Source organism: Megalobrama amblycephala, linkage group LG12, assembly GCF_018812025.1.
Source record: "Megalobrama amblycephala isolate DHTTF-2021 linkage group LG12, ASM1881202v1, whole genome shotgun sequence".
Classification (NCBI taxonomy): Eukaryota; Metazoa; Chordata; class Actinopteri; order Cypriniformes; family Xenocyprididae; genus Megalobrama; species Megalobrama amblycephala.
This window is the reverse complement of record NC_063055.1, coordinates 32,877,903-32,904,318: the sequence shown is the minus strand read 5'-3', so window position 1 is coordinate 32,904,318 and position 26,416 is coordinate 32,877,903. Positions and strand designations below refer to the sequence as shown.

General features: G+C 34.9%; 1 protein-coding gene across 1 annotated transcript; it reads right to left on the bottom strand.

Annotated features, from left to right (window-relative positions):
* Positions 1–881: 881 nt before the first annotated feature.
* Positions 882–25,881, bottom strand: plod1a (procollagen-lysine, 2-oxoglutarate 5-dioxygenase 1a). The gene is made up of 19 exons (XM_048210716.1): positions 25,642–25,881; positions 24,926–25,017; positions 23,171–23,304; positions 22,883–23,046; positions 20,267–20,379; positions 20,008–20,071; positions 15,210–15,307; positions 15,021–15,122; positions 12,606–12,737; positions 10,642–10,763; positions 10,358–10,462; positions 9,683–9,808; positions 9,308–9,449; positions 9,057–9,170; positions 8,886–8,951; positions 7,145–7,249; positions 6,916–7,062; positions 4,396–4,521; positions 882–1,536 (listed from the first exon to the last, which is right to left on the bottom strand). The coding sequence occupies exons 1-19, from the start codon at positions 25,727–25,729 to the stop codon at positions 1,381–1,383; spliced, it is 2,196 nt and encodes a 731-aa protein (XP_048066673.1). The 5' UTR covers positions 25,730–25,881; the 3' UTR covers positions 882–1,380.
* Between the last annotated feature and the right edge of the window lie 535 nt (positions 25,882–26,416).

Sequence of the window (26,416 nt, the reverse complement as noted above, 5' to 3'; positions counted from 1 at the left end):
TTTTATTGATATCTAATAAATTTTCAGATAGCAAAAATGAACATTTTTACTTGTAGAAATTCAGTTGTTGATATCAAGAACTGACGTTTCAACTAGTGATATAAAAAATTCAAATTTATACTAGTAACAATGTAATTATTGATATCAGAAATTATGATTTTTACTAGTAAGAATTGTATTTCTGATATGTGAAATTGGAATTTCAACTACTAAGAAATCAATTCTTGATATCAACAATTGAATCTGAATGGCAGCCTATGGTGACATTTCACTAGTGAAAATACAATTACAGATATCAAGAATTCTAGTTTTACTAGTGGAAATGCAGTTCCCGATATCAATAATTGACCCTTTGCCGGGAGTTTGATTGACAAGCGATCCAACCAATCATAACGCCGAATCCGCCATTTTGTCCAACAAAGCAGTCAGGAGTTAGAAAATTAACCTCGGTGGACTTGAATTTGAAAAATGGTGTGTATTGACGTCTTTCCACGTTTGAAACAATATTCCTTCTCATGTTCGTTCATGTTTATTTGATGCTATAAATGAACTAGTAGGAAGAGATGATCGGTTCACGGGCCTCTTGAGCTGGGACTTTGTTTAATATCATATGTAACCTGCTCTGTCTTGTCTGTCGACGTGTTGTCAGTGTCCTCTTTGCTCTGCGATGTATTTTTCACTGCGCGTGGCGTGACAGCGCCATGGCTTGTCGGACAAAGCAACAGTAACTAAGGGGGGCGGGTCTTTGTGAAGGGTCAATTGAATTATTTATATCAAGAATTCATATCCCGAGATTGAAATAATTGAAATAAAGTCAAAACGGCTTGCCATACACAGCAGTGAATTGCAGACACAATGTAATTGTACCATTGACCATTATGAATTTTTTCTCGTTTTTATTGTGTTTTCTTCCAAAAAATTATGGCATGACTGATTTATAAACACGACAAGAACAAGCGACATTAAGCAAACCATATGTCAGACTGTTTTCAAACAGCAGCACCAATTGCTTGAAGGGCATCAATAAAGAAAACAACTCCTGTGAATGTCAAAGCAAGGACAGATAAATTATTGAAATCCACATCGTCTGTATGGAATACTCCCTTCAATAAATGGTAATAAATAAATGAGTAAAATGCCACTACATATAAATGACATTGCATAGTGATCTGTCAAACTGCTTTCAACATTCATCGATCATTATCAAAAGATGCCTTTATGTTACAAAAAATGTGGAAATATATATACACACTGACACATTCACAGTGTAAGGCACTGCGTCAAAATGTTCTTGCTGATTATTTTTCTAGCCTCCAGTGGGACTATGCACTCAAGAGTCTTCTGAATTCCAAGCAAATTCAAGATTCCAATAAAAGAAGTTCAAGGATCCACAAATGAGACAGCGATGTATCTAACCCCCTCTACGGTGGGCAGACCCTCATGGTAGTGAGTGAGGCGTCCAGGGTGCATGAGCGCCCAGCCCTTCCTGGGAGCTTTAATGGAGCAGTCATACCTCAAGAAACGACAGCCGCCACCCTGAACACAAAATCATTGATCGTTAATACAATGTGCTCTTGTTCTATCAAACTGCTTCAAAATAGCAGAAACAAAAGTTAACATTTTACAAAGATGAAAAAGGAGAGAAACAGGACATATAAAAATACTGTAATAATTTACATCCCAAAAAGTAGAATGAAAGGCCTTCCCATGCCAGAGACCCATTAGTGTTTTAACACTTGGAAAATCTAAGAAAGTTTCTGCATGTCAGCACATTTCAAGCTTTAGGGAGAGCTGCAGGTCAAGACATGCTGCTGTGTTACGTTAAGAACATTTTACAAACCAATAGTTTACATAGCTTAATTTAATATATGAAGTAAACCTACATTTATAGTACTGTAGGTTTGATTCTGTATACAAAACTACACTGAAAAAAATGATACACTGGACCAAATTTTAAAAAATGCTTTAATTTGTTACAGCCAACTTTTATTAGTTTTTCACAAATTGTATTTTAGTTATACATTTTAACAATTTGTTAATATATATATATATATATATATATATATATATATTTTTTTTTTTTTTTTTTTTTTTGTTAAAATATATATATATACAGTGCACAGCATAAATGAGTACACCCCCTCTGTGCAAATACAAAATGATTAATACAAATCATGGAAAGATGGCAAAACTACAATGTATTAAACATATACATAATATAAACTGAGAAATATATGTCATTAATAGCCATAAAAAAAGTAAATTAGCCAATTTTGTTTAAATTAAGGATTGCAGAAATGAGTACACCACGTTCCAAATTATTATGCAAGTGACATATCAGTAAGATTTCAGTAGAATAAACATTCAGATTTTAGTTTTTCATTATGCTCCGAAGCTTCCTGAAGCAGTGTTTTGAAATCGGCCATCATTATATAAGTGATTATTTTGTTTTTTTGGCACACCAAAAATATTCTCGTCCCTTTATAATATTAATATTGAACCACTGTACTCACATGAACTGATTTAAATATGTTTTTAGTACATTAATGGATCTTGAGAGAGGATCTTGAGAAACATCATTGCTCCCTATGCAGGCCTCACTGAGCCATCGGATTTCAACAAAGATATCTTAATTTGTGTTCCGAAGATTAACGAAGGTCTTACGGGTGTAGAACGGCATGAGGGTAAGTAATAAATTACATAATTTTCATTTTTGGGTGAACTAACCCTTTAAATGCCCTGATCTTTAATGGAGAGTGTTGCTCAACTCGTCTCTACAGAATCCCCCACAGGCGTTCAAGAGTGTTAAGACTGAGTGTAATACATGTCCACAGAAGGTTTTTCAGCTTGGGAGAATGCATATCCTCATTGTCATGTTGAAAAAAGTGCCCAACAATGCAGGGAATGAGGAAAGGGTAACATCTTCTGTTTCAAGTTTTTGTATTACATCACACAGTGGTGTGGGAATTCATGACAGCATTGATAAAGCACAACTCCCTCACACCTTCAGCACTCATACATCCCTATATAAGAGCTTTACTACCACTGAACTTTACTGTGGGAACCAGGCACTTCTCACTGTACTCCTCCTCTAGCAACACCAGCTTGGTATTTCTCCTGCTTTTTATCTAGCAAAAAAATCCCTCATCACTAAATGAAAGCTTAAAATGAAGACCTGATTATTTCAGGGGCCTTGTCAAAAGTCCATTGATTTTTCATGCAAACTATTAAAATGAACTTACAGGGATTTTTTTTTTTTAAATGAAGACTAAAACAGCTGTCAGAAGTTTAGATGCTGACGTTGAAGTCGAGCGACCATGACCATAGTGTTGTCTGATTATTGCCTGCATTTAGATTTTGACTTCTGTCGATTGTATTTACGCTTCAAAATTCTTAAAAGTGTTAATTTTCATGTTCATTTATTATGACGAACAAAACGTGAAAGAAAGCTTTTGTTGGTCACCCCCTCTCATGTTTCTGCAATAATCCAAAAGCCAATAGAAAAATCCTATTGGGTTTTTGTTGAGGGAACCAGGGTGTTACTAACTTTCGGGTTGGCCTACAAAAATACGTCATCACTGCAGCACTCTACAGGCAACAGCACATTTTAGCATGCTAAATCTGCTGTGTACCTGTCCTCAGCCTAAGAAATAGCTCCACTCTTCACTGTAATGCTAACAGAGTGTAACAGTTCTAAACACCAACATAACTGAACATTAAACACTCTCAAGTTTCCCCCTTTTTAGTTTAGAAGAAAATGAAATTGGTTGTGTAGATCACAAATAATATGACTGAATTTTGTCATATGCAGTTGACGTTGTGAACGCAGTGCAGAGGTTCCGTGTTCTACGCCAGAACACCAGCTCATTATTGGCCGGCTCCTGCATCAGCATCACATGCATGCGTCGTGCTGCTCATGTGAACAGCGTCTGCCAATACTGAGCCATACTGCGTTCACTGCGTCAACTGCATACGACAACATTTCAAATTGTTAAATAAAGTTATTTTTGTTTTTTTGCACACAAAAATTATTCTCATCGCTTCATAACATTAAGGTTGAACCACTGTAGTCACAAATGAAGGACTATTTTAACGATGTCTTTACTACCTTTCTGGGCCTCATAAGGTACAATGACACTGCTGCCCGTGTGTGCGAATTAGTATAAATATATAAATATTATATAAAATAAAGAATATATAAAGATATTTTATTGTATTTTCAGAAACCCTCGGATTTCATCAAAAATATCTTAATTTGTGTTCCGGAGAAACCATGATTTTCGATTAGACCAATATAAAAATGCACTTGACACAGTCGTTTCACTTTTTTAGAGTAAAAAGTAAAAAAAATATAAAATATTTAACACATAGCACAGCCACCTGATAATCACTCACCTGATAATCAATCCCCACTTGATTGAGAGCTATATTAATAGTGAAAGTGGAAGCGTCATGATGTGGTCTTAACGAAGGCTGTTCATCAGGTTTATAACGAACTACAAATGCCAGATCAAACTGGGCCTGCAGGAGAAAATCACACAGACAGATGCAGAGTCATCATGCAGCATTCACGTGTAGAGGATCAGCTGGCCCAAAGAAAAAATATAAACAACCCCATTCTGGAACATAACAGAACTTTTTGTGACCACAAGGATAAAAGAGTTCTCACAACGCTTCATTCTGATTTTAAGGTATATCAAACATCACCCGAATTAGTATAAATATATAAATATTATATAAAATAAAGAATATATAAAGATATTTTATTGTATTTGAATGACAAATGAAGAATGTATTCGAATGATGGGTGGTGGTCTCCCCGTCGGTCTGTTTAATAAATAATAATAATAATAATAATAATGCATTTTATTTTAGGCACCTTTCAAATCACTCAAGGTCACCATACAACAAGAAATAGCAACAAGAACAATGTTAAAAATAATAAATAACAGTAAATGTCAATAACTTAAGTAAAAGGCAGCAAATACAAAACATGACAGATATAAGAATAACAAAAAAACAAAAGTGCTAGACTTGAGTGCATACAGTAATCATGAAGGATAAGCTGTTCTGAATAAATGAGTCTTAAGTTTAACTTTAAATTGAGATAAGGAGTCTGAATCACGGATGTTGGCTGGGAGAGAATTCCAAAGGCGAGGAGAAACATGGCTAAAGGCCCTATGGCCCATGGTGGTAAGACGAGCAGAAGGTGTATGGAGGAGACCCAAAGAAGAAGAGCGGAGAGTTCGAGAAGGAAGGACTCTCTGTTTGCGATGGCATGGGGACCCATTAAGCGCGGGGCCTGTTGCGGTCTGTTGCCTAAGGACAGTGTCACTTTAAATTTCATTTAAAACATATTAAAATATAAAACAGGGGCCGTATCCACAAAAACATTTTATCTTAACACTAAGAGTTCTCCTAAATAGCAGTAAAACTTTTTTTCTTAGGTTTCCTCTTAAAACCTATTCACAAAGCTGCTGAGACAAACTTTTACTAAGGAATAGAGAGAAGTCTTAAGCTAAGAGGAAGGGTGGGGCTGACCTTGTTGCTATGGATGATGTCAACACACTTACTAATTATGCACACAGTGATTGTAGGCTAAGTGTCATTAATCAAACAAGTATATGTTCAGCTAATTGTCAGCCTCATGTCTGCATCTCGAGAGATTGCAGAATTCAAGCAACAAATGATGTTTTATAAACAAAGTTCGGGAGGAGCATGCTAAAATCAGCTCGAGAGGGGGCAGATATACACAGCCGACTCACCTAGTTACCTGACAGTTTTCTGCATCCCTACACCACCCGACTCCTCACTTTCCTTGCCAATTTAGGGATTTTGTCACTAGATTTAGTGACTTCACCAGCCCTTTTTGAGACTATTTTTTAAAGTTTAGGGACAAATCTAGCAAACATCTTGGACAAACCTTCCGACAGCACACCAAATACGCTTATTTTACTCTTTTACTCTATTCGATTATTTGTAAGTGTGAACTCATGAAAACAACTACCACAGGTAATAGGACATTATTTAATTATTTTGGCGTTTTTGCCTTTTTATTATGATGGACAGTGAGTCGACAGGAAGCGAAGTGGAAAATAGAAAGGAGGGACGGGATCGGGAAACGTCCACAAGCTGGAACTCGAACTCGGGCCATGCGAGCTGCCCACAAGTCTATCGGTGCAGATGATAGGACGTTATTCTCAACTTAACGCCAATGTTTTATTCTCCATCATTCAATGCATTTTGCCTGTACATTAACCTTCATGTTGTCATCACAGATTAAAATCTATAAATCAAAATATTTATTGCATTTATAAAGAAAAGGCTTATCAGTCAAGGCTCTATCGCCTATTGCCTCAATGGTGTACAGTGTCTTTGGGCGGATTGCTGAGGTGGATTGCCATTTTAGGATTGTTTTGATTTGGTTTAGTTTTTTAGGAGTCCTCTGGATGTACACCCGGTCGTAAGACTAAGCTTAACGTAAAATGCGTTTTAAGTCCTGCGTAGAACTAATGCCTGTTGCACCATCTGGGCGTAGCGCATGTCTGAGACTCTTATGCCTAGTCAGAGGTAGGTGTAAAATGAGAAGTCTTGACTTGTTTCCGTGGTGAAAATAAAGATAAATAAAAAAGTTGAGACGATGGCGCATCTGGTATACAGGCTACACGATCAGCGGGCTTTCCGGTGTGAAAGCGAGACCGCACCAATTCTCTAGATATATATGGAGACAGATATATCTAGAGAAATATTTACTGTATTTTTTAATCCAATAAATGCAGCCTTGGTGAGCATGGTGAGACACTTCTTTCAAAAACATAAAAAAAAATCTTAATTATTTCAAACTTTTGACCGGTAGTGTACTTCAAGACAAATATAATTTGTTTTTCAATGTCAGGAGAACAAAGAAAGCCTTACCCTTGTGTAGTACCCTGGAAACATTTTCTCGGTGACAGGCGCTATATAATCCAAAAGGAACTTTTGCCATTCTTTTTCATAGCCCACTTGATTCATGTGGATATCAATTGTGGGGACGTTTTCATATCCACCTTGGATCCTGGTGTCCTAAAAGTACAAAACAGTTTGCTCAGAGCAATACTAAGGTAAGGCAATAGGGATGAAAGACAGAAAAACAACAACAACATACCACATTTCCACCTCCTGACCACTGGCCAAAATTTTCCATTTCTTCAACAAGATGATTGCAGCCCACGTCGGTGAAAATAGGGAACCAGTACACATCAGGGCACGGCTACACAGAGAATTGCAAATAAACAAAGTTTAAATTATAAAGACTTTTTTTGTGGTGCTTGCCATCACTGTTACTATTTCTCCTATTTAAGTTTGGTGATTGTTACAAACCCCTAACACCTAAAAATACTGGTAACACTTTATTTCAATAGTTCACTTTAGACCTCCTGCTAACTATAGTAACTTCGCAACAACATGTCAACTAACTCTTGGAATTAGAGTAGACTGTTATATTAGTGTTAGAGTTCGGGTTAGTAGAATAAGTTGGCATGTAGTTGCAAAGTTACTTATAGTCTATAGAATGTCTGTTGTGGGACATTCAAAATTAAAGCTAATACTCTAATGAGAGTTAAGGTGATGATACACGGGGCATCTTTTTGATCAATGTTGCCAAGCGATGTTGCTTGGGCAACAAATTTCAATCTAAAGTATCCAGATAGAAATTTGTTGCCCATCCTGTGTATCATCACCTTCAGTTGACATGTAGTTGCAAAGTCATGTATAGCTAGTAGAGTGCCTGAAGTGGACTATTGAAATAAAGAGTTACCAATATCGACACTACGGTTCAAAAGCTTGGGGTCGGTAAGATTTTTAAATGTTTTTTAAAAAGTCTCTGATGTTCAGTAACACTATAATAACTGCACACTATGAAGCATTAGTTAAGCATTAGTAAATAGTTAATTCATCCCTTATAAAGCATTAATCGACATTAGTAAGCAGTTTATAAATACAGCTATAAATGCTTTATTCTTGATTTATAAGCATATCTATAATGTGTTTAATAATTGTATTTTCATACTTTATTAATAATCAATTTATCATTTCTAAATTAAGTATTACATTATTTACAAACCAGTTATTTAGGAGTTGTCAGTGGTTCATAAGATCATTTAGGAAGTGTAAGTAAATGATTAATAAACTATTTAAACATTCATTTATACATCTTATTATTTAGACATATAGCAATAGTTACTTAGTGTGTTAATAAATGCTTTATTAACACATATTCCTACTGCAATTCATGATTAATTCAGGTAATTATAAAACATTTAGAAGTGGTCAGTTAACTATTTTTGTGAGCTCATCTAAAGTGAGGACTATTTATGCTTTTATAAATGAGATTTAAAGGTTCAGTGATCTTCTGCACTGCTGTTCTCTAATGTTTTAAAGTTAGTACTGAGGTAGTTTCGACACTAGGAATATGTGTTAATAAAGCATTTTGTCAAGTAACTAATACTATATGTCTAAATAATAAGATGCATAAATGTACATTTAAATATTTTATTAATCATTTACTTAAACTTCCTAAATGATCTTATGAACCACTGACAACTCCTAAATAACTGGTTTGTGGAAAATGAAACACATAATTTAGAAATTATAAATTGATCATTAATAAAGTATGAAAATACAATTATTAGGCTCATTATAGATATGCTTATAAATCAAGAACAAAGCATTTATAGCTGTATTTATAAACGGCTTACTAATGTCTATTAATGTTTTATAAAAGATGAATTGACTGTTTACTAATGCTTAACTAATGCTTCATAGCGTGAGTTATTATAAAGTGTTACCTAATCGGGTACAGTATTTAATATTAAAATTCTGCTATTATGCTTTGGGAGAATACTCACAGTTTCTATAAGTCCATCTCTCAAAATTTTGGAATAATTCTCATGAATGTATCTTTCCTCCCATTCCTGTTCCACAGAAAAAAAATAGGCAAAAACAAACAGTAAATAAATTAACAATAAAGTAAAAATGTCTTGTTTAATATTCATGTCTGAAATTATTTTTTATCTTACCACAGGATTTTCAAAGATCTGCCAGAGATCATTGTGCAAGTGATTTGTCTGGTAATTGTCAGTTGATAAAACTCGACCGAAAGTGTGCATATTTGTTACAAACATGAAGATGCCCTAGGAATGAAAAAACAAACAAACAAACAAAAACATATCAATCATTAACAGAAGAGTAATTGGTAGTTTATTATACTTGTCACTAAGTGATTTCTTATAGTGATTTGTGCAATATTTATTTGAGTTTAATGTCTGACCTTGTTCCGAACGTTGGCGCAGAAGGCCATATCTGGATCAAGCGTTGCGGATTCAAACAGGTCAGGAGCTTTGAGGTCAGTCCTCAATGTATCCGCTTTTACCAGGAATATGTTAGAGACGTATGGCACATTCCACAAACCCCTGTGGAGGAGAATGATCACATATTTGCCATTTATCCTGGTTTGATGAATTTCAAAGACTTTTTTATATTTTTAGAGCAGCGAAATGCACTCATCATTTTACATACTAAAGAAAATGATCACTCAAATTAGATAAAAATGCACACATATACATACATCTCTATAGATTCTCTATGATATCACATGACTGTATAAAATAACAGAACAAATGAAATTAGCTAAAAATCAACTTACATGCGGCGTCCTTGAACTATGTCCACGTAATCCTCTGACCTGGCGTAGTACCCATCTGCACTGAGCGCACCCCAGAAGTTTGTCCACAGTCGCCCAGGTTTGGTCATCATTGGTGCAATGAAAGGCCTGTGAGGTTCATAAAAATAATGATTATAATCAAAGAAAAAAAAGGCCCATTGGAAATAACTAGAAGTTTCTACACTTAGAAAAACAGATTCAGTATTCCTCAAAATGAATAAAAACAGAGAAATGCAAACACAGAATATTACGCAAACATGCAATAATTAAATATGTTAAATAATACAATTATATTTTTGTATTTAATTTCACTTTATGAATCAATGTCTTAGCTGCTGACATTCGATGATCCAATTCAATGATACAAATAATCAGTATCGTTGAGCTGCGCCCTCTATTGTACAGGCGTAAATATGCATTTCCTTCAGTCAAAGGCTTTTTCATTTCACTATTGGTGTGAAAGGACCTTTACGTTTGCCAAAATAGAAATTTGTAGAGATTTTTTTTATTCTTTTAAAGCCACCAAATACATTACTATACACTACCATACAAACTTGAGACTTTCAAAAACAAAAAATTGTGAGGACATGAGCTCATTAAAGAAAACTGCCACAATTTGCCTTCATTTGTCAAGTACATTCAATTCTTTTCACTTACTTATTGAGCTCAATTAGGATTTTAAGTGTGTCTTCATTCTTTAAAACCACATCCACGTCTATGCTGAAGAAGTACTCACAGTCAATGTCGTCTCGACACATATCGCTGCAACAAAAAAGAAAAAGAAAGAAATTAATGGAATATTCAAAGCATCGAGGAGCCATTTGTACAACGACAAACTGTTTGCCAGTTTCCATATGGTGTTTAGGTGCACCATATTAAAATGTAGGGACTTTGTTTGATTTTTGAAAAAAATTAATTCTGAATTTAAAAAGCACACTTACAAGCCAATATTACGTGAGGTCACAGGATCTATATCCTCCTCTGGTCCAATCAGCTTCACACCCTGATATTCAGACTCATGATGCTTTAGAAATGTAAGCACTTGTTGTTCGTGGTGTGATTCCTGCAAAAGAAATAATTCAGAAATATTGTCCTTCATTATTATGTAATGAATATAAAAAAGAGCAATAACAATAATGAACGTCAATGTAGGCAATTCGATTCATTAAAGAATTAGTTCACTTTCAATTTTCCTGATAATTTACTCATCCCCATGTCATCCAAGATGTTCATGTCCTTCTTTCTTCAGTCGAAAAGAAATTAAGGTTTTTGATGAAAACATTCCAGGATTATTCTCTTATAGTGGACTTCAATGGACTCCAAACAGTTGAAGGTCAAAATTACAGTTTCAGTGCAGCTTCAAAGGGCTTTAAACGATACCAGACGAGGAATAAGGGTCTTATCTAGCGGAAAAAAATATTATCTTATGGAAAAAATGGAACTGGCGCTGTGTTCGTTCCGTAAGTTGAATAGGGAAGGCGTAGGACATACAGCGTAAGCTTTTTGAAGAATATGAAAGTGCGGTTTTGGCGGAACCACTTGGAAGGCGATCATTTGTTTATATAAAGCATATACATTTACATTTTTTTTGAAAATGACTGATCATTTCATTAGATAAGACCCTTATTCCTCGTCTGGTATCATTTAAAGCCCTTTGAAGCTGCACTGAAACTGTAATTTTTACCTTCAACCGTTTGGAGTCCATTGAAGTCCACTATAAGGAGAATAATCCTGGAATGTTTTCATCAAAAATCTTAATTTCTTTTCAACTGAAGAAAGAAGGACATGGAAATCTTGGATGACATGGGGGTGAGTAAATTATCGGGAAATTTTTATTTGAAAGTGGACTAATCCTTTAACAAATAAAAGAAAAAAACTGCTGTTCAACAAACATTCAATCAGGGGTGCGTTTCCCGAAAGCATCGCTAGCCAACTATGATCGTAAGTCCCATTGAACTCTGTTGGTAACGACGGAACTTGCGACCATAGTTCGCTTTGGGAAACGCACCCCAGATCTGATCTGCCTTTAACAATGAACTTATGAAAACAAGATGATACTCAACAGGCACACTGTATTAAACAGGACAGGACAGGTGTATAAGTTTCCTGATACTGATCTTATTCACATGGTCTGTTTCACATAACACCTAGTTCTGTCATGACAACTCTAGGAGTGTGTGGCATGGTAATGGATATGACAACATTGATATGTTTGGTCTTGGTGGAACAGATCTGCTAAGCTGTTGTTATTATTGCTGCTGCTGTAAAATATAGCATACATGAATTACCCATAGCAGATCTATACAGGTGGAGCTGGGGAAGGTGGAGGGTTTCTGAAATGCTGACCAGGATTTGAAGGTTGAGCAGCAAGCTCATTGGTTACTGATACAGCAGGAACCAATCAGCTGTGCCCGATAGATAACCTTTGTGATTACGAGCAGGTTGAGTTAAGGACATTTCAGCCTGTGCCATCTAGAGTTTCATGACAGAACTTGTATTTAAATTGTTCATTTTATATAGAATTAGCAAATTATGTCTTGTAAGATAGATTCCAATAAAGAATGTCAAATTTTAAGAGCTTACCTGGCAACATTTGTAAACATCAGTAAATGCATTAGCTAACATAAACTTACAATGAGCAATATGAGTAATATACTTTTAAAGCATTTATTAATGTTAGTTCACTGTTCATAGTAGTTCACAGTGCATTAACTAATGTTAACAAATACAACTTTTGATTTTAAAAATAGATATTAGTAAAAGTTGTTAGTTATTAGTTCATTGTTAGTTCATGTTAACTAATGTAGTTGACTAATGTTAACAAATGAACCCTTAGAGTAAACTGTTACTGCTTAACTGTTAAAAAGTGCCTACAGGAGTTATAAAAATGCACATAATATTTTACCTGATTATAAATGAATAATCTGAGCCGGTTTTTGGGGTATTTGAGGTTAAGTAAGCGCTCAAAGAACACAGTGACGAAGGGGGTGGCCTGCTGGATGAAGACCCCAATGACCACAACAGGATATTCACTCTCCTGCAGAAAAACAAGAAAACAAAAAAACAGGCAAACAATTATTCAGCTAAATTGAAATAAATATGTTTTAACTCTCTATAGAAGTTTCTATGAATGCTTATAGTGTAAAGTTTTTAAAAATGACTTTTATTGGTGTAAATTAATGTAGTAAGTTTGAGTGTATATTATTTTAACATTTTAATAATTATATTAATCATTGTAATATTTCTTATTAATTTAACTTTTTATTTCAATTTTAGATTTTTATTTTTATTTATACAATATGCAGTATCAACAATAATATTTAATGTGAACACCAGTTCTTTTTAAGGGTCAGATCAGGTATAAACTGCTCTTTAAAGTAACAACTACACAGTATCGATCTTTACATTATTATCATGATTATTTAAAAAGATGTATGGAGCCCCGCACATGACACGCAGAAGAAAAAAATATACTGTGGCCACCAAATAAGAATTCATTCCCATTCCTTAATAATAACGATATCTTTTTTCCCCTTCATGTCATGTGGGGCTCTATAAAAGTGGACTTAGAATTATTTAATAAAAAAAAAATAATAATAATACCTTTATAAATGAAGAGTTCAGATGCAAAAGCCTCTAAGTGCCGTCTGAAATTTTCTTCTAAAATGAGCATTTTTATCAAGCTCGTATGTTTATATTTAGTTATTTCACTTTAATGGCAATGAAAATGACCTATTAATTGACATTAAAGTGAAATTACTGAACCTGAACATATGAGCTTGATAAAAATGCTCATTTTAGAAGAAAATTTCAGATGGCACTTAGAGGCTTTTGCATCTGAACTCTTCAAATGTCTTCAGAATATAGTAGTGCAGAGATGACGTCAGAAACTGGAAGACTAATTCGCCGCTGGTTCATTTGAGATTTTCCTATGGGGTTTTATAATGGGGTTTTTCGATTTGTGTGTAAAATAAAGCCTGTGGTAAACATAACTTGACGATACTTTGACGTTTTGTTCACTGCACACACTCACACCCCAACCTGTCTAGTTATGCATTAAAGGTGCCCTAGAATCAGAATTTGAATTTACCTCGGCATAGTTAAATAACAAGAGTTCAGTACATGGAAAAGACATACATTGAGTTTCAAACCCCATTGTTTCCTCCTTCTTATGTAAATCTCATTTGTTTAAAAGACTTCTGGAAAACACTCGGATCTCAACATAACACCGACTGTTACGTAACAGTCGGGATCATTAATATGTACGACCCCAATATTTGCATAATGCCAGCCCATTCGACGCATTAGACAAGGAAAGGCAGTATTAACGGCTGGATCTGTGCACAGACAAGGTAAGCAAGCAAGAACAACAGCGAAAAACGGCAGATGGAGCAATAATAACTGACATGATCCATGATATCATGATATTTTTAGTGATATTTGTAAATTGTCTTTCTAAATGTTTCGTTAGCATGTTGCTAATGTACTGTTAAATGTGGTTAAAGTTACCATCGTTTCTTACTGTATTCACGGAGACGAGACTGTCGCTATTTTCATTTTTAAACACGTGCAGTCTGTATAATGCATAAACACAACTTCATTCTTTATAAATCTCTCCAACAGTGTGTAATGTTAGCTTTAGCCACAGAGCACAGCCTCAAACTCACACAGAATCAAACGTAACCATCTAAATAAATACTTTACTCACATAATTCAAAGCATGCATACAGCATGCATGACGAACATCTTGTAAAGATCCATTTGAGGGTTATATTAGCTGTGTGAACTTTGATTATGCGATGTATATATAGTCGAGAGCTCGTGGGGCAGAGGAAGCGCATCTCTTAAAGGGGCGGATGAAAAAATCAGTGCATAGTTAATGATGCCCCAAAATAGGCAGTTAAAAAAATGTATTTAAAAAAATCTATGGGGTATTTTGAGCTGAAACTTCACAGACACATTCAGGGGACACCTTGGACTTATATTACATCTTGTAAAAAAACAATCTAGGGCACCTTTAAAAACATACATTTTCAAAAATGAACATAACTGCTTCAAAATTTGTGTTTTCGGTTTGAGTGTGTGTAATTTATAGAATAAAACGTTAAAGTATAGTCAAGTTATGTTAACCACAAGCTTTATTTTACACATAAATCCCCACAGGAAAATCTCGAAGGAATCAGCAGCGAATTAGTCTTCCGGGTTCTGACATCATACCTGCACCACTATATTTAGCCATAAGAATATAGTTCTGAATTATTTTAACAATAAAAAAACACTGCTGGGAAACTGTGGTAAGAGTAGTAAATGTGAGGCCCACCTGGAGTCCAGAAAGCGGACGCAGATCCTCATTAGAAATTTTGCAGCCAGTCTCAAATGTCCACAGATTTGGGATATAGTTCCCTAGGTAGTTTATCTGAAGCTGAAAGAAATGGCATGTAATAAAAATGATTAAAGTGAAAAAGACAGACAGCTTAATTATTTGGATCATGACAGAAAATCAATTTACTTTGGTGGGTCCGTTGCCATGTATAATAACGGGTAGAGTGTCATAAAGGACATTTCTGGCTCGCACACGTCCATCTTCAAACTTCAGCACGACTTCATCTGGTCATGCAATAAAAAAATAATTGTTAAAAAAATGTAATATTCAGATTAATATTCTATATAATAATTTTGTTCTACAGTTATCTATTAAATCATGAATTCTGTTTGAATCATTGTGTAGTTAGTTAAATAGCCATAAATATCCACAGACCCATTTATAAAGGATTTCCTCCACAAATGTTTGGATGAATCTCTCTTGGGTATCTGTAATGGATACCTCTGATCTTGAAAGCATAAAAAAGCTTTTGAAACAACCTTTTGAAGCTTAAACAGTGAACTTTTCACTGTTCACATGAATGCCAATGGATCTGATATTACCATTAGGATGAATGAGGGATTCATAGCAACATTCACAGTTTGATGTTTCTTTTCTTTATTGTTTCTTAAAGGATTAGTCCACTTTTAAATAAAAATTTCCTGATAATTTACTCACCCCCATGTCATCCAAGATGTTCATGTCTTTCTTTCTTCAGTTGAAAAGAAAAGGTTTTTGATGAAAATATTCCAGGATTTTTCTCCTTATAGTGGACTTCAATGGCGTCCAGATGGTTGAAGGTCAAAATTACAGTTTTTAAAATGACCCTATTCTACTTACGGAAAAAAAACAAAAATGGCACCACATTCGTTCCGTAAGTAGAATAGGGAAAGCGTAGGACATACAGCGTAAGCATTTTGGAGAAGCGGAAGCACATGCAAGGCGATCATTTGTGTTTATAAAGCATATACAGTTGTGGGGATTTTTTTCCCAAAAAAAAACCACAACGATCGTTTAGCGATCGTTTCGCTAGATAAGACCCTTATTCTTCGTCTGGTATCATTTAAAGCCCTTTGAAGCTGCACTGAAACTGTAATTTTGACCTTCAACCATTTGGGCTCCATTGAAGTCCATTATAAGGAGAATAATCCTGCAATGTTTTCATCAAAAATCTTAATTTCTTTTCGACTGAAGAAAGAAAGACATGAAAATCTTGGATTACATGGAGGTGAGTAAATTATCAGGAAAATTTTATTTAAAAGTGGACTAATCCATTAATGTTCTTTTTTTATTATCAAAGTTGTATTACTAAAAGTTAATATTTATAATATAATCAATATTTATATAAATTCTAGAAAAAGTTGTGTCTGCTCAATTGTACTCTTTCTTACAAAAAAAAAAAAACCTGACCAAGGCTGGATCTTAATACTAGTTTTACTTGATCTTAAAGGTGCTCTAAGCGATGTCATGCGTTTTTAGGCCAAAACATTTTTTGTCACATACAGCAAACATCTCACTATCCGCTAGCTGCCTGTCCCCTGAACACACTGTAAAAAAAACACAGCATCTGTAGTCGCCACAAGCTCCAAAAACGGCAACAAAAACAAACTGGTGCAGCCTGGACCACGAAACATAATAAACAGTGCCCCAGCCAATAACCGACAAGCAGCGTCAATACGCAAGCTACTTACTTACTTACTTGCTGCGTTCAACACTATAGATCATGACATACTCAGGTCGATTACAAAATTACACTGCTATTCGGGGACAGGCATTAAGGTGGTTTAGATCTTACCTATCAGACCATTCCCATTTTGTTTATTTAAACAGGGAATTATCTAAGTTATCGTCAGTAAATTAAGGAGTGCCACAAGGGTCTGTTTTAGGCCCTATACTACTTTCAACATGCTGCCCCTTGGTAATATGTTACACGTTAAATGTACCTACTGTACTGATAACAGTGAATTATGTATAATTACAGGAAACTAACCCTACACCAAACCATAATCTTAAACCTAACCAGGGATGGAAAAATGTCACCAAAATAAACAAAAATGGACAAAAATGGGGCAAAAAAAAGTCCCTGCACAATTAAACTAATTCTATTAGGGCTGTTGTGATTTAGGTGAAATGTGAAAATGAATGAAAAATGTTGATTGCAGCATTACATCAGGTCTTACGCTAAACCGAAGCAGACCACTTCAGTGATATGGAACATTCTTTGCTCGCTTTCTGAAAATAATTTCCTTACGCTTTATTTTAAGCTGTCCGTGTTACAGTGCAATTATACCGAGTAATATTAATGAACTATTACATGTACTTAATATAGGGTTAGATTAGGATTACGGTGTGGTTTAGGGTTAGTTGCATGTAATTATGCACAATTTATAGTCATTGCTATAGTAAATACATGTAACATGTCTAACAAGGACACTGTAAAATAAAGTGTTACCTATCATTTTTTCCCAGTTTGAAAAACCATATCATGCTACTGGAATAACCAATTTGAACTCTTGATGTTCTAATATATAAAAATCAACAACCCAAAGACAAAAATGTTTATTTATGTATTCTATTAATCAATATTAATAATCATTATTACATATTACAATAATTAACAATAATGACTTTTGTTGTAAAATGCAGCCTCACCCTGTAATGAGTTCCTATTTTTTAATTTTTTTATATATATATATATATATATATATATATATATATATATATATATATATATATTTTATGTAGGCTATCTACTGTTACACGTGCCCTGGGTCTGTGTTCATCAACTTGGTCATCCTTTTAATAAAGCCTGAACGTGGATCTCCAACTCTGTTTTCCCGTCCCATACGTTACATTTACATTATGCATTTCTTGTGTAAATGCATGTATGTCACCTTTGATCAGCATTGTAAATGAATTGATCAGTCTGTGTAAATAAACATAAATGCCACGTCCGATGCAGCTGACTTCAATTCCAGGTGGCAAATATAGTCCCTTAATGAAAAGTTCATTTCTGACCCTAACCCTAAGCCTATAATTATGTCTTGTTAATGAATATATTACTCAGTACTTAACCATATGATGCGCAATTCTATCAGAATACACTTTTAGGACCAGAAAAAAAAAATTCCCAGAAATTTTCTAAAGAGCTCAGTTATACCTGAATCAAACATGTATGAATTTGTCATGAATTTCAAAATGAATCTCAAGGTTAAAATGTGGGGGGTATAATTTCTCATGTCAATAGGTTGGTTAATTTAGAAAGACATTTTAAACAGAAATACTGAACCATACAAAGAGTATTTATATGAACTCATAGTTTACACACTCGTTTTTTTTATTGTTATTAAAAGTGCAATATGTAATATTTCTGTCCGCTAGAGGTCGCTAGAGGCCTATTCAAAACAAAGGCGTAGCTTGATGACGCCAAGTTTGAGCGCAGAATCTTGGGACATGTGGTCTTCACCTCACAGCTGGTGGAAATAATCAGGATAGGACTCATGAAATCATGTTCATGGATGTGATTATTAACGTTACTGTAGTATGAAGCAGAGCAGGAGCGAGTGTTGTGGGAGCTGAACGAGGAGCTGGAGCGATTGCTCAACATACGCCTTTAGAGCAGCAGGTGCCGATTCCACTTTTCTGGTCATGAGTATGAGGTAACGCAGCGCTGTTTATCATATTAGATACATTTGAGTGTGTTGAAAATGATGTTATAACGTTACAGCGGCTGCTGTGAGACATTTGTTACACACTGCAGTAAGATAGATTGATTTTAGAATATCATATTAAATATTGGATGGCTTGTGTTGATAAATAGCATGCAATTAGTTTTAAAACATATTGTATCATGGAGAAAATTCTGTATTACTGTTACTAAAAATAAAGCTTCATCTGATTATGCTATGTTAGCTACTTGACAAAATAGTGTTTTTCTCTGAGGCACGGTAAAGCATGGTACTCACAAAACATAAAGAAAATTAGATTTAAACAGTAAGACTAAACATGTTCAGCTATATAACAATAATTAGTTTTCTGTCTATAAATATATCAAAACAATTGTTCCCTTGTCTATTAAAACATGTAAACTTTAAAGCATCTTTGGTGTTTCCATAGTTTCTACAAAATAAAACCGGAAACCGAGGGTAACGCGGGTATGACGCCATTGACAGGCGACTCCTCACACGTCCCGGAGCCTTGGTTAAAATTGCAAATTTCTCACGATTTACAAATAGATGCAAACACTTGGGATATTGTAAGTACTCAAGTGAACAAAATATATAACACTGGCCTAGTGGTTTTTTGATAATTTACTGCATAAAATCTTACATATTGCACTTTTAATCTCATACAAATGACAGCACACCTAAATATTTATGGTGCTCTAACAGCCTATTCCCGGACAAAATGTACAGTGTATTCTTTAAGCAAAACTATACATAGCTGCAGTGTCGCACACCTGGGTTGTAAGTAACATCCTGCTGAGATGGTGTACGTGTGCACAGGCACATCTTACAGCTCTAGCATTCCAGCCACAAATGCCATTACAGGCAACTGGGAAGCTCACTCTCCTCCCACAATCTGGCAGAGAGTCAAAACTACAGCTGCCAGTCGAGTAGAAAACAGAAGAGCTTTAGTCCACATGAAACCAATCAGCATTTGAGACCCTCAGCAAAGCATTTCATTAGCGGTTCCTCATTAAACTTACAGGTTACAGGAAAAGGAAACTTCCCAGCAGGTATCAGAGAGCAAGAACTATACTGACGCTGCACTTTGGAAAGCATAAAACAGGATGTTCTCCTTTAGAGAGCTGATGCTAGTGAGAATTTTGCAGAAGCCTCTTTAAAGTCTCCACTGAGTTTATGTTGGAACTCCTCTCCAATTAAAATCTTATAACGGCTATGTTTCTAAATCAGGCGGTGAGAACACAAAATGATACACTTACCCAGAGCTCCATGAAGATTCTGGAACAATCTGCACTTGTTGTCCAGAGTTATATTTATGGACTTCTAAAGAGGAAATGACAGGGAAGAAGAAAACGCAGCATACGCAAATTTAATATGTGTCATTACTGAAAACTGTGAACTTGAATGTGCATTCTGTAAACAAGGCAACATCTCCTAAAACAGAGCAGTAAAGTTTGAGGAAACCACACCATGGTTGCCACCACTTAAAATAGAATCTATACCAAAAACAACACTCACTCTTTTCTCTGGGTTGATATATATCTTGGTGAAAAAGAGTTGGTCGCTGTCACTATCTGCTCCTGACCAGTCAGAAAGCATCTCTTTAAGGTTGGGTGCATAACCAATGAAGCCTAGAAAAAAGAAAACACCCAGCATTACAATGGGAAATGCCTATAAATAGACGCAAAACGTGTTATTATCTGGTTTAGATGTGAAACTGGATGATTTAAAGAGAGTGAATTTTCAGAGAGGCCACAGATGACAATACAGACCGTAAAAAGTATGTGCTGATTATTTCACAGCTGTTAATCTCTGACATCACCCTATAAATATGAATGATTCTAGAACATTCTCAGAGATTGTGAAAAAGGAAATTTAAAAAGAGAAGAAGCCTCAAACTTCTTGGTAAGCAATTCTTAGTAAATGTAACTCTCTTTAAACATGAGAATGTGATCTAATCACAATTATATTCAACCAGTAAATTCTAAGATTAAAATTGATTTTGGTTGGTGGTATGTTTGGTATCAGCTAATGCATGATGAATTATTAAACATTATTAGCACATTATTAGCATCCATCAACTGTAAAACCAAAAATATGATAATTGCTGATTCCAGAGTTTTGAAATAAACAAACCCCAATTAAAGCACATACTTTATTCTGAAAAAAGTCATCCTTCTTACTGTAATTGGAACCGTGAAGTACAACTGTATATCTGTCATAGTTGTTATTTAATATAGCAATTTTATCTTGCCAAAACAATGGTTTTTATTGCGGTTTTACATTCATGAGAATGAACGGTGGTTAATTGTCATAAAAATAATGTCACAAAAATGCAATTATAAAGATCCTAAAAAAAAAGTTGTATTTAAATGAAATATAATTTCTTAATTTACATTACTAATTACTAATTTTTTGGTGAAATATATGGTGCTATAAATGTAGTGTCTGAACTGTGAAGTGATTGCAAATGTGTTTAAAATATTATATATATATATACTGTATATATATATATATATACATATACATATACCCAGAAGAAAAAAAAAAAGGTTTTTGAATTTAGTATTTTTTCATGTCATTACATTGCTTAGAGCATAAGAAACAAATGAAAAAAAAATGTTTGTTTTTTTTGAAAAATTATATTTTATTCATATGTTGTGCTATGTCCTCTGTAGTGGGACTGAGTTGGTTAAAAAATAAAATGACATGAATTTTTTAAAATTTTAAGGCTTCAGGATTTTTTTTTAACCAAACTTTGTTTAAAGATGATTCTCAACCATGTTATGGAAGATATACCATTTTACTTTATGCCATATGTGGGTAAAATAGTCATACATGGGTTTTCCCATTCAATACAATGCATCTTAGTCATTAATGTATTCTTGGAGCAACATGTGATGAAAAAGAAGTGTAATAATGGGAGTAATAATTGGCAACATTTTCATAATAATATCTTATAATAATAGGAATATTGCTAAATAATTTATTTCGCTATTCACTTGTTGTGTCTCCCAAAATGCCTGATAAACATGATTTAAATCCTGGTGTCCTCTACAGTGGACATGTATGAAATCAATGCCCTCTTTAGTAAAAGAAAGTCATATTTTGATTAGAATGCCAATAATATTTTTTTCTGAGATGTTGATTTATAACAAACTATTTGAAAAATAATCAGATTTAAATGATAATTACAAAATAGTATCATATCATATCCATAAGAGTGTGAATTTAATCATTAAATTAATGTCAGTCATATTTAAAGACCAAGGAGAAGTTGTTGTAAAATAAAAACTAGCTAAGTTTCATGAACAAAATTTTATAGTACTGTACAATTACAACACAATCTATAATGATTAAGGTTACAGTGACTTCATAAAACATTAAAAAAGCAAAAACACACCTAATGTGCATTCTTTATTAGTAGAGTAAAAAATATTGCTGTTTTATAGAAAAAGACTTTGACATCTTATTCCAACTAAAGTGATTTGAACACTTAAAGGTGCTAAAGAGGATTTTTTCGTCGACTGAGAAACCAAAGACTGTTAGTGGGTTTCTGAAATGAGCGCATGCGTAAGAACAACCCCCCTCCTTCACAGCTCATTTTGAGGGAACGCCTCCCAAAACTCGTGCACGAGTATTGGAACACGAGTGTTTACCACCGGCATTCGCTGTGTCGTGTTAGTGGATTCATTATGTCGGACTCGCCGCAGGTAACTCATAATCTGCAGTTGTTACTCCTGTCTCCTGACAAAAACATTGCATGCGGCGCCTGTGGAGTGTGGAAAGTTACTGGAGCACGCAGCCACGCACGTCTCTCACAAGGAACGTCATGGCAGTGATTGACAAGCCAGAGGGCCAATCGTTTACGCGATTGGCTGATGTTTTTAAGGCCCTACCTCGTGCACAGATGATGTATATTAATATTATTCCTTTCAGTGCACCTAATAAATAGTCTTTTATCAGTTAGTAAAGACAGTTTCAAGTAATATTGCAAAAATGTATAAAACAAACATCCTCTTTAGCACCTTTAATACAAACTTCCCAATAACATCCAAAACTATACAAAATTAAGCAAACAGAGCATACAGTATATCTCAAGCTCTTCAATGATAATAGAAAAGAGAGCAATACCTCCTGCTCCAAGGAACCTCTTCCCTTCCCTGACATGAGGATGTTTGTCTTCCAGGTGACGGTCTGGCCAGATGAGCGTCTCGGCAGAAAACACAACTTTGTGTTTGGCCTGCTGAAACTTCTTCAGCAGCTCTTTTGGACCAGAAGAAAAGATTACATCATAGCTGTGGAAAGCCAGAGCATAAATAATTGTTGCTGTCAATGATCAACACTGATGCTCGTAAGAGTACAGACATATTATCAACACACTCCAGATATAATGTATTTAATTATAACGGACATAACTACCTCTCCACAAAAAGAATGACTTTGTTCTCCTCATGTATGTCCTCCAGAGCAGACTTCAGCAGGCGCACTTTCTGCCCTCCACCTGGAGGCGACATGTAATCTCCACCTTTCCATGTTTCCCCCCTTCCGAGAACCTAAAAAAACGCAAAGGAATGTCAGGCATCGGTCTGCAGATTATAGACCTTACTTACACTGTTATACAGGGTCCATCCAACAAAAATGTCAGGGTCATATTTCACCCTGAAATCATAAGAATTAACACCACACTTTAGATTAGGGTCCAATTCTCACTGTTTACTAACTATTAACTATGACTTTTCCTCAGTAAACTCCTAATCACTGCTTATTAATAGTTAGTAAGGTAGTTGTTAAAGGGTTAGTTCACCCAAAAATGAAAATAATGTCATTACTTACCCTCATGTCGTTCCACACCCATAAGACCTTTGTTCATCTTCGGAATACAAATCAAGATTGGCTCCGTGAGGCCTACATAGGGAGCAATGACATTTCCTCTTTCGAGATCCATTAATGTACTAAAAACATATTTATATCAGTTCATGTGAGTACAGTGGCGAAAGTGACAAGAATATTTTTGGTCCGCCAAAAAAACAAAATAACGACTTATTTAGTGATTCATAAAAGATTCATAATGCTCTGATGCTTCCTGAAGCAGTGTTTTGAAATCGGCCATCACTATATAAGTCGTTATTTTGTTTTTTTTGGCGCACCAAAAATATTCTCGTTGCTTTCTAATATTAATATTGAACCACTGTACTCACATGTACTGATTTAAATATGTTTTTAGTACATTAATGGATCTTGAGAGAGGAAATGTCATTGCTTGGCTATGCAGGCCTCACTGAGCCATCGGATTTCAACTAAAATATCTTAATTTGTGTTCTGAAGATGAACGAAGGTCTTACGGGTGTGGAACGGCATGAGGGTGAGTAATAAATGACATTATTTTCATTTTTGGGTGAACTAACCCTTTAAGTTTAGGTATTGGGTAGGATTATGGGATGTAGAATATGTTCATGCAGAATAAAGCATTAATATGTGTTTAATAAGTACTAATAAACAGTCAATATCCTAGTAATATGCATGCTAATAAGCAACTAGTTAAAATACCCTAAAATAAGGTGTTACCGAAATAACATTTTACATTAAGAAAACTAAGCTTAATCTTTTGACTACAAGCATGCATGATGGTAGTATCTGCTGTACTGAATTTATTTTAATTTATTTTAATTGAATTTAACAAAATAAATGTGACAGGATGATACTAGATTAATAGAATTTAATAGATTTAATTAATAGAATTATTTAAATCAGCATAAATTGAAGTTAGTAAGGATTTATACTAACAGTATATCATTATGTTTTTGTGTATTATAGCAAATTGATTTTCATCACGCATTTCCTTTGGATTATGGCATTATGGTAATTAGCACTTTGAAAGAAAATGTGTTTAACTATCATGAAAATAATGTCATAATGCAATTTATATACCTTGGATTATAACCTGGATTAGGGGATAGTTCACCCAAAAACATTCTTCAAAGTATCTTCTTTTGTGTTCAGCAGAAGAAAGACATTCATACAGGTTTGGAACAAGTTGAGGGTGAGTAAATGACCCATTTTTGGGTGAACTATCCCTTTAAATAGAACTTTAAACTTTATTAACATGCTCAGTGTTTAACTGAACATTATATTCATTACTTTCTCAAAGGGAAACTGCTGGAAAAAGTGTCTCACCTTGATGGTGTAATTGAAGAGTTTTGCGGATCTCATAAAACGTCTGAAGCCATCAGTCTCCTGCGTGGCTACAGTCAGCACTAGAAGATCTCCTGAGACACAGAAAACACAAATCAGAGTGGATTTCGTCAAACTTCTGCTCAGTTCTTCTGCCTACGTGCTGGAAGAGCACATCCTAATGGGTATCCCACATCTCTTGTGAGGATCAGACAGGAACTCCATGCACAGCTGGAATATTAACATACCATGTTTAAACCTGGCGCAAGAAAGCCAGATATTAGGCTATGTACGAATACGTGTTCTATCACATGTAGGCTACTGTGATTTTTGTTTTCTTTTGCAATGCAATTTACAAGAATTCCTGGTTACCAAGACAATATCTGGTTACGAGAAAACTAGGTACGCGTAGGTACAATGTAAGTAACAAATGTTTTTGCGCATTTTGTTACTCTTATTGCGCACAACTACAGTTTGAGACATTACGTAACTGTTTGCACTGTGATTTTGTTGTAAATTATCATCGCTGATCTCTGCATGAAGGGGTCCACGTCAGCGGCGTCAGTCCGTAACGCCTGGCTAACTTTACCTAGCAAGTCAGGTTTGCAACGAACCCTTACACTGAATCATGGTAAAATTGTAGTAGTGAGTTACATTATCATGTACAGAAGCGGTGTGTGGTTTATCTAAGCTGTGATAAGCTGAAATCATAGCCTTACCCTCGGGGATCAAGCCCTGCTGCTGATTGCAGTGAAGCGGAGAAAAGGTCGCAAACAAAAACACGAGAAAGATCAAAACTTCTCTCATGTTCGGTTCCGTTAATCTTCAGACCGCGACAGTAGCCTAACGGCGACTGATGAAATAAGGCCTTTCCTCGAGGGAAAGTTAGTTATATTCCCGTACAAACACAGCCTGCCCACTTCTGCCTCAGTGCCTTTCCCCACCCCTCGATCCCTGACCACACACAATTCAACACAGAATATCTATCTATCTATCTATCTATCTATCTATCTATCTATCTATCTATCTATCAGAACATTTTACACACAAAGTGGGTGAGGGACTTCACATATACATTCACATATTTCTCAGGGTAGGTTAAAGTAAAAGAAAGAAAAGAGAATAACTTTCTTTTCCACCGTTATTACCCTTGGAAAAAAAACATTCAGTTAATTGAACACATGTTATCACCCTGTATGGGGTAAGTTGTCACAACGGAACCTGAAATTAAACCGCAATGTGCTTTTAAGCAAAAGTAAAACAATTATGAAACACAATACAATTCATGAAACAGCAAAAATGTAAAGGCCACATGTAAAAATATTAAACCATTGTTTTGACCAACACATATTTTAATTAATAGATACATTTCATTATATATATACAGTAGTATACATTTCATTTCAAACACGTGACAACTTGCCCTGACCTGACATTCACTTATAACCTTCCAGGTAAAATTTCCTTTCATTATATAGTAAACTCTTGTCTATA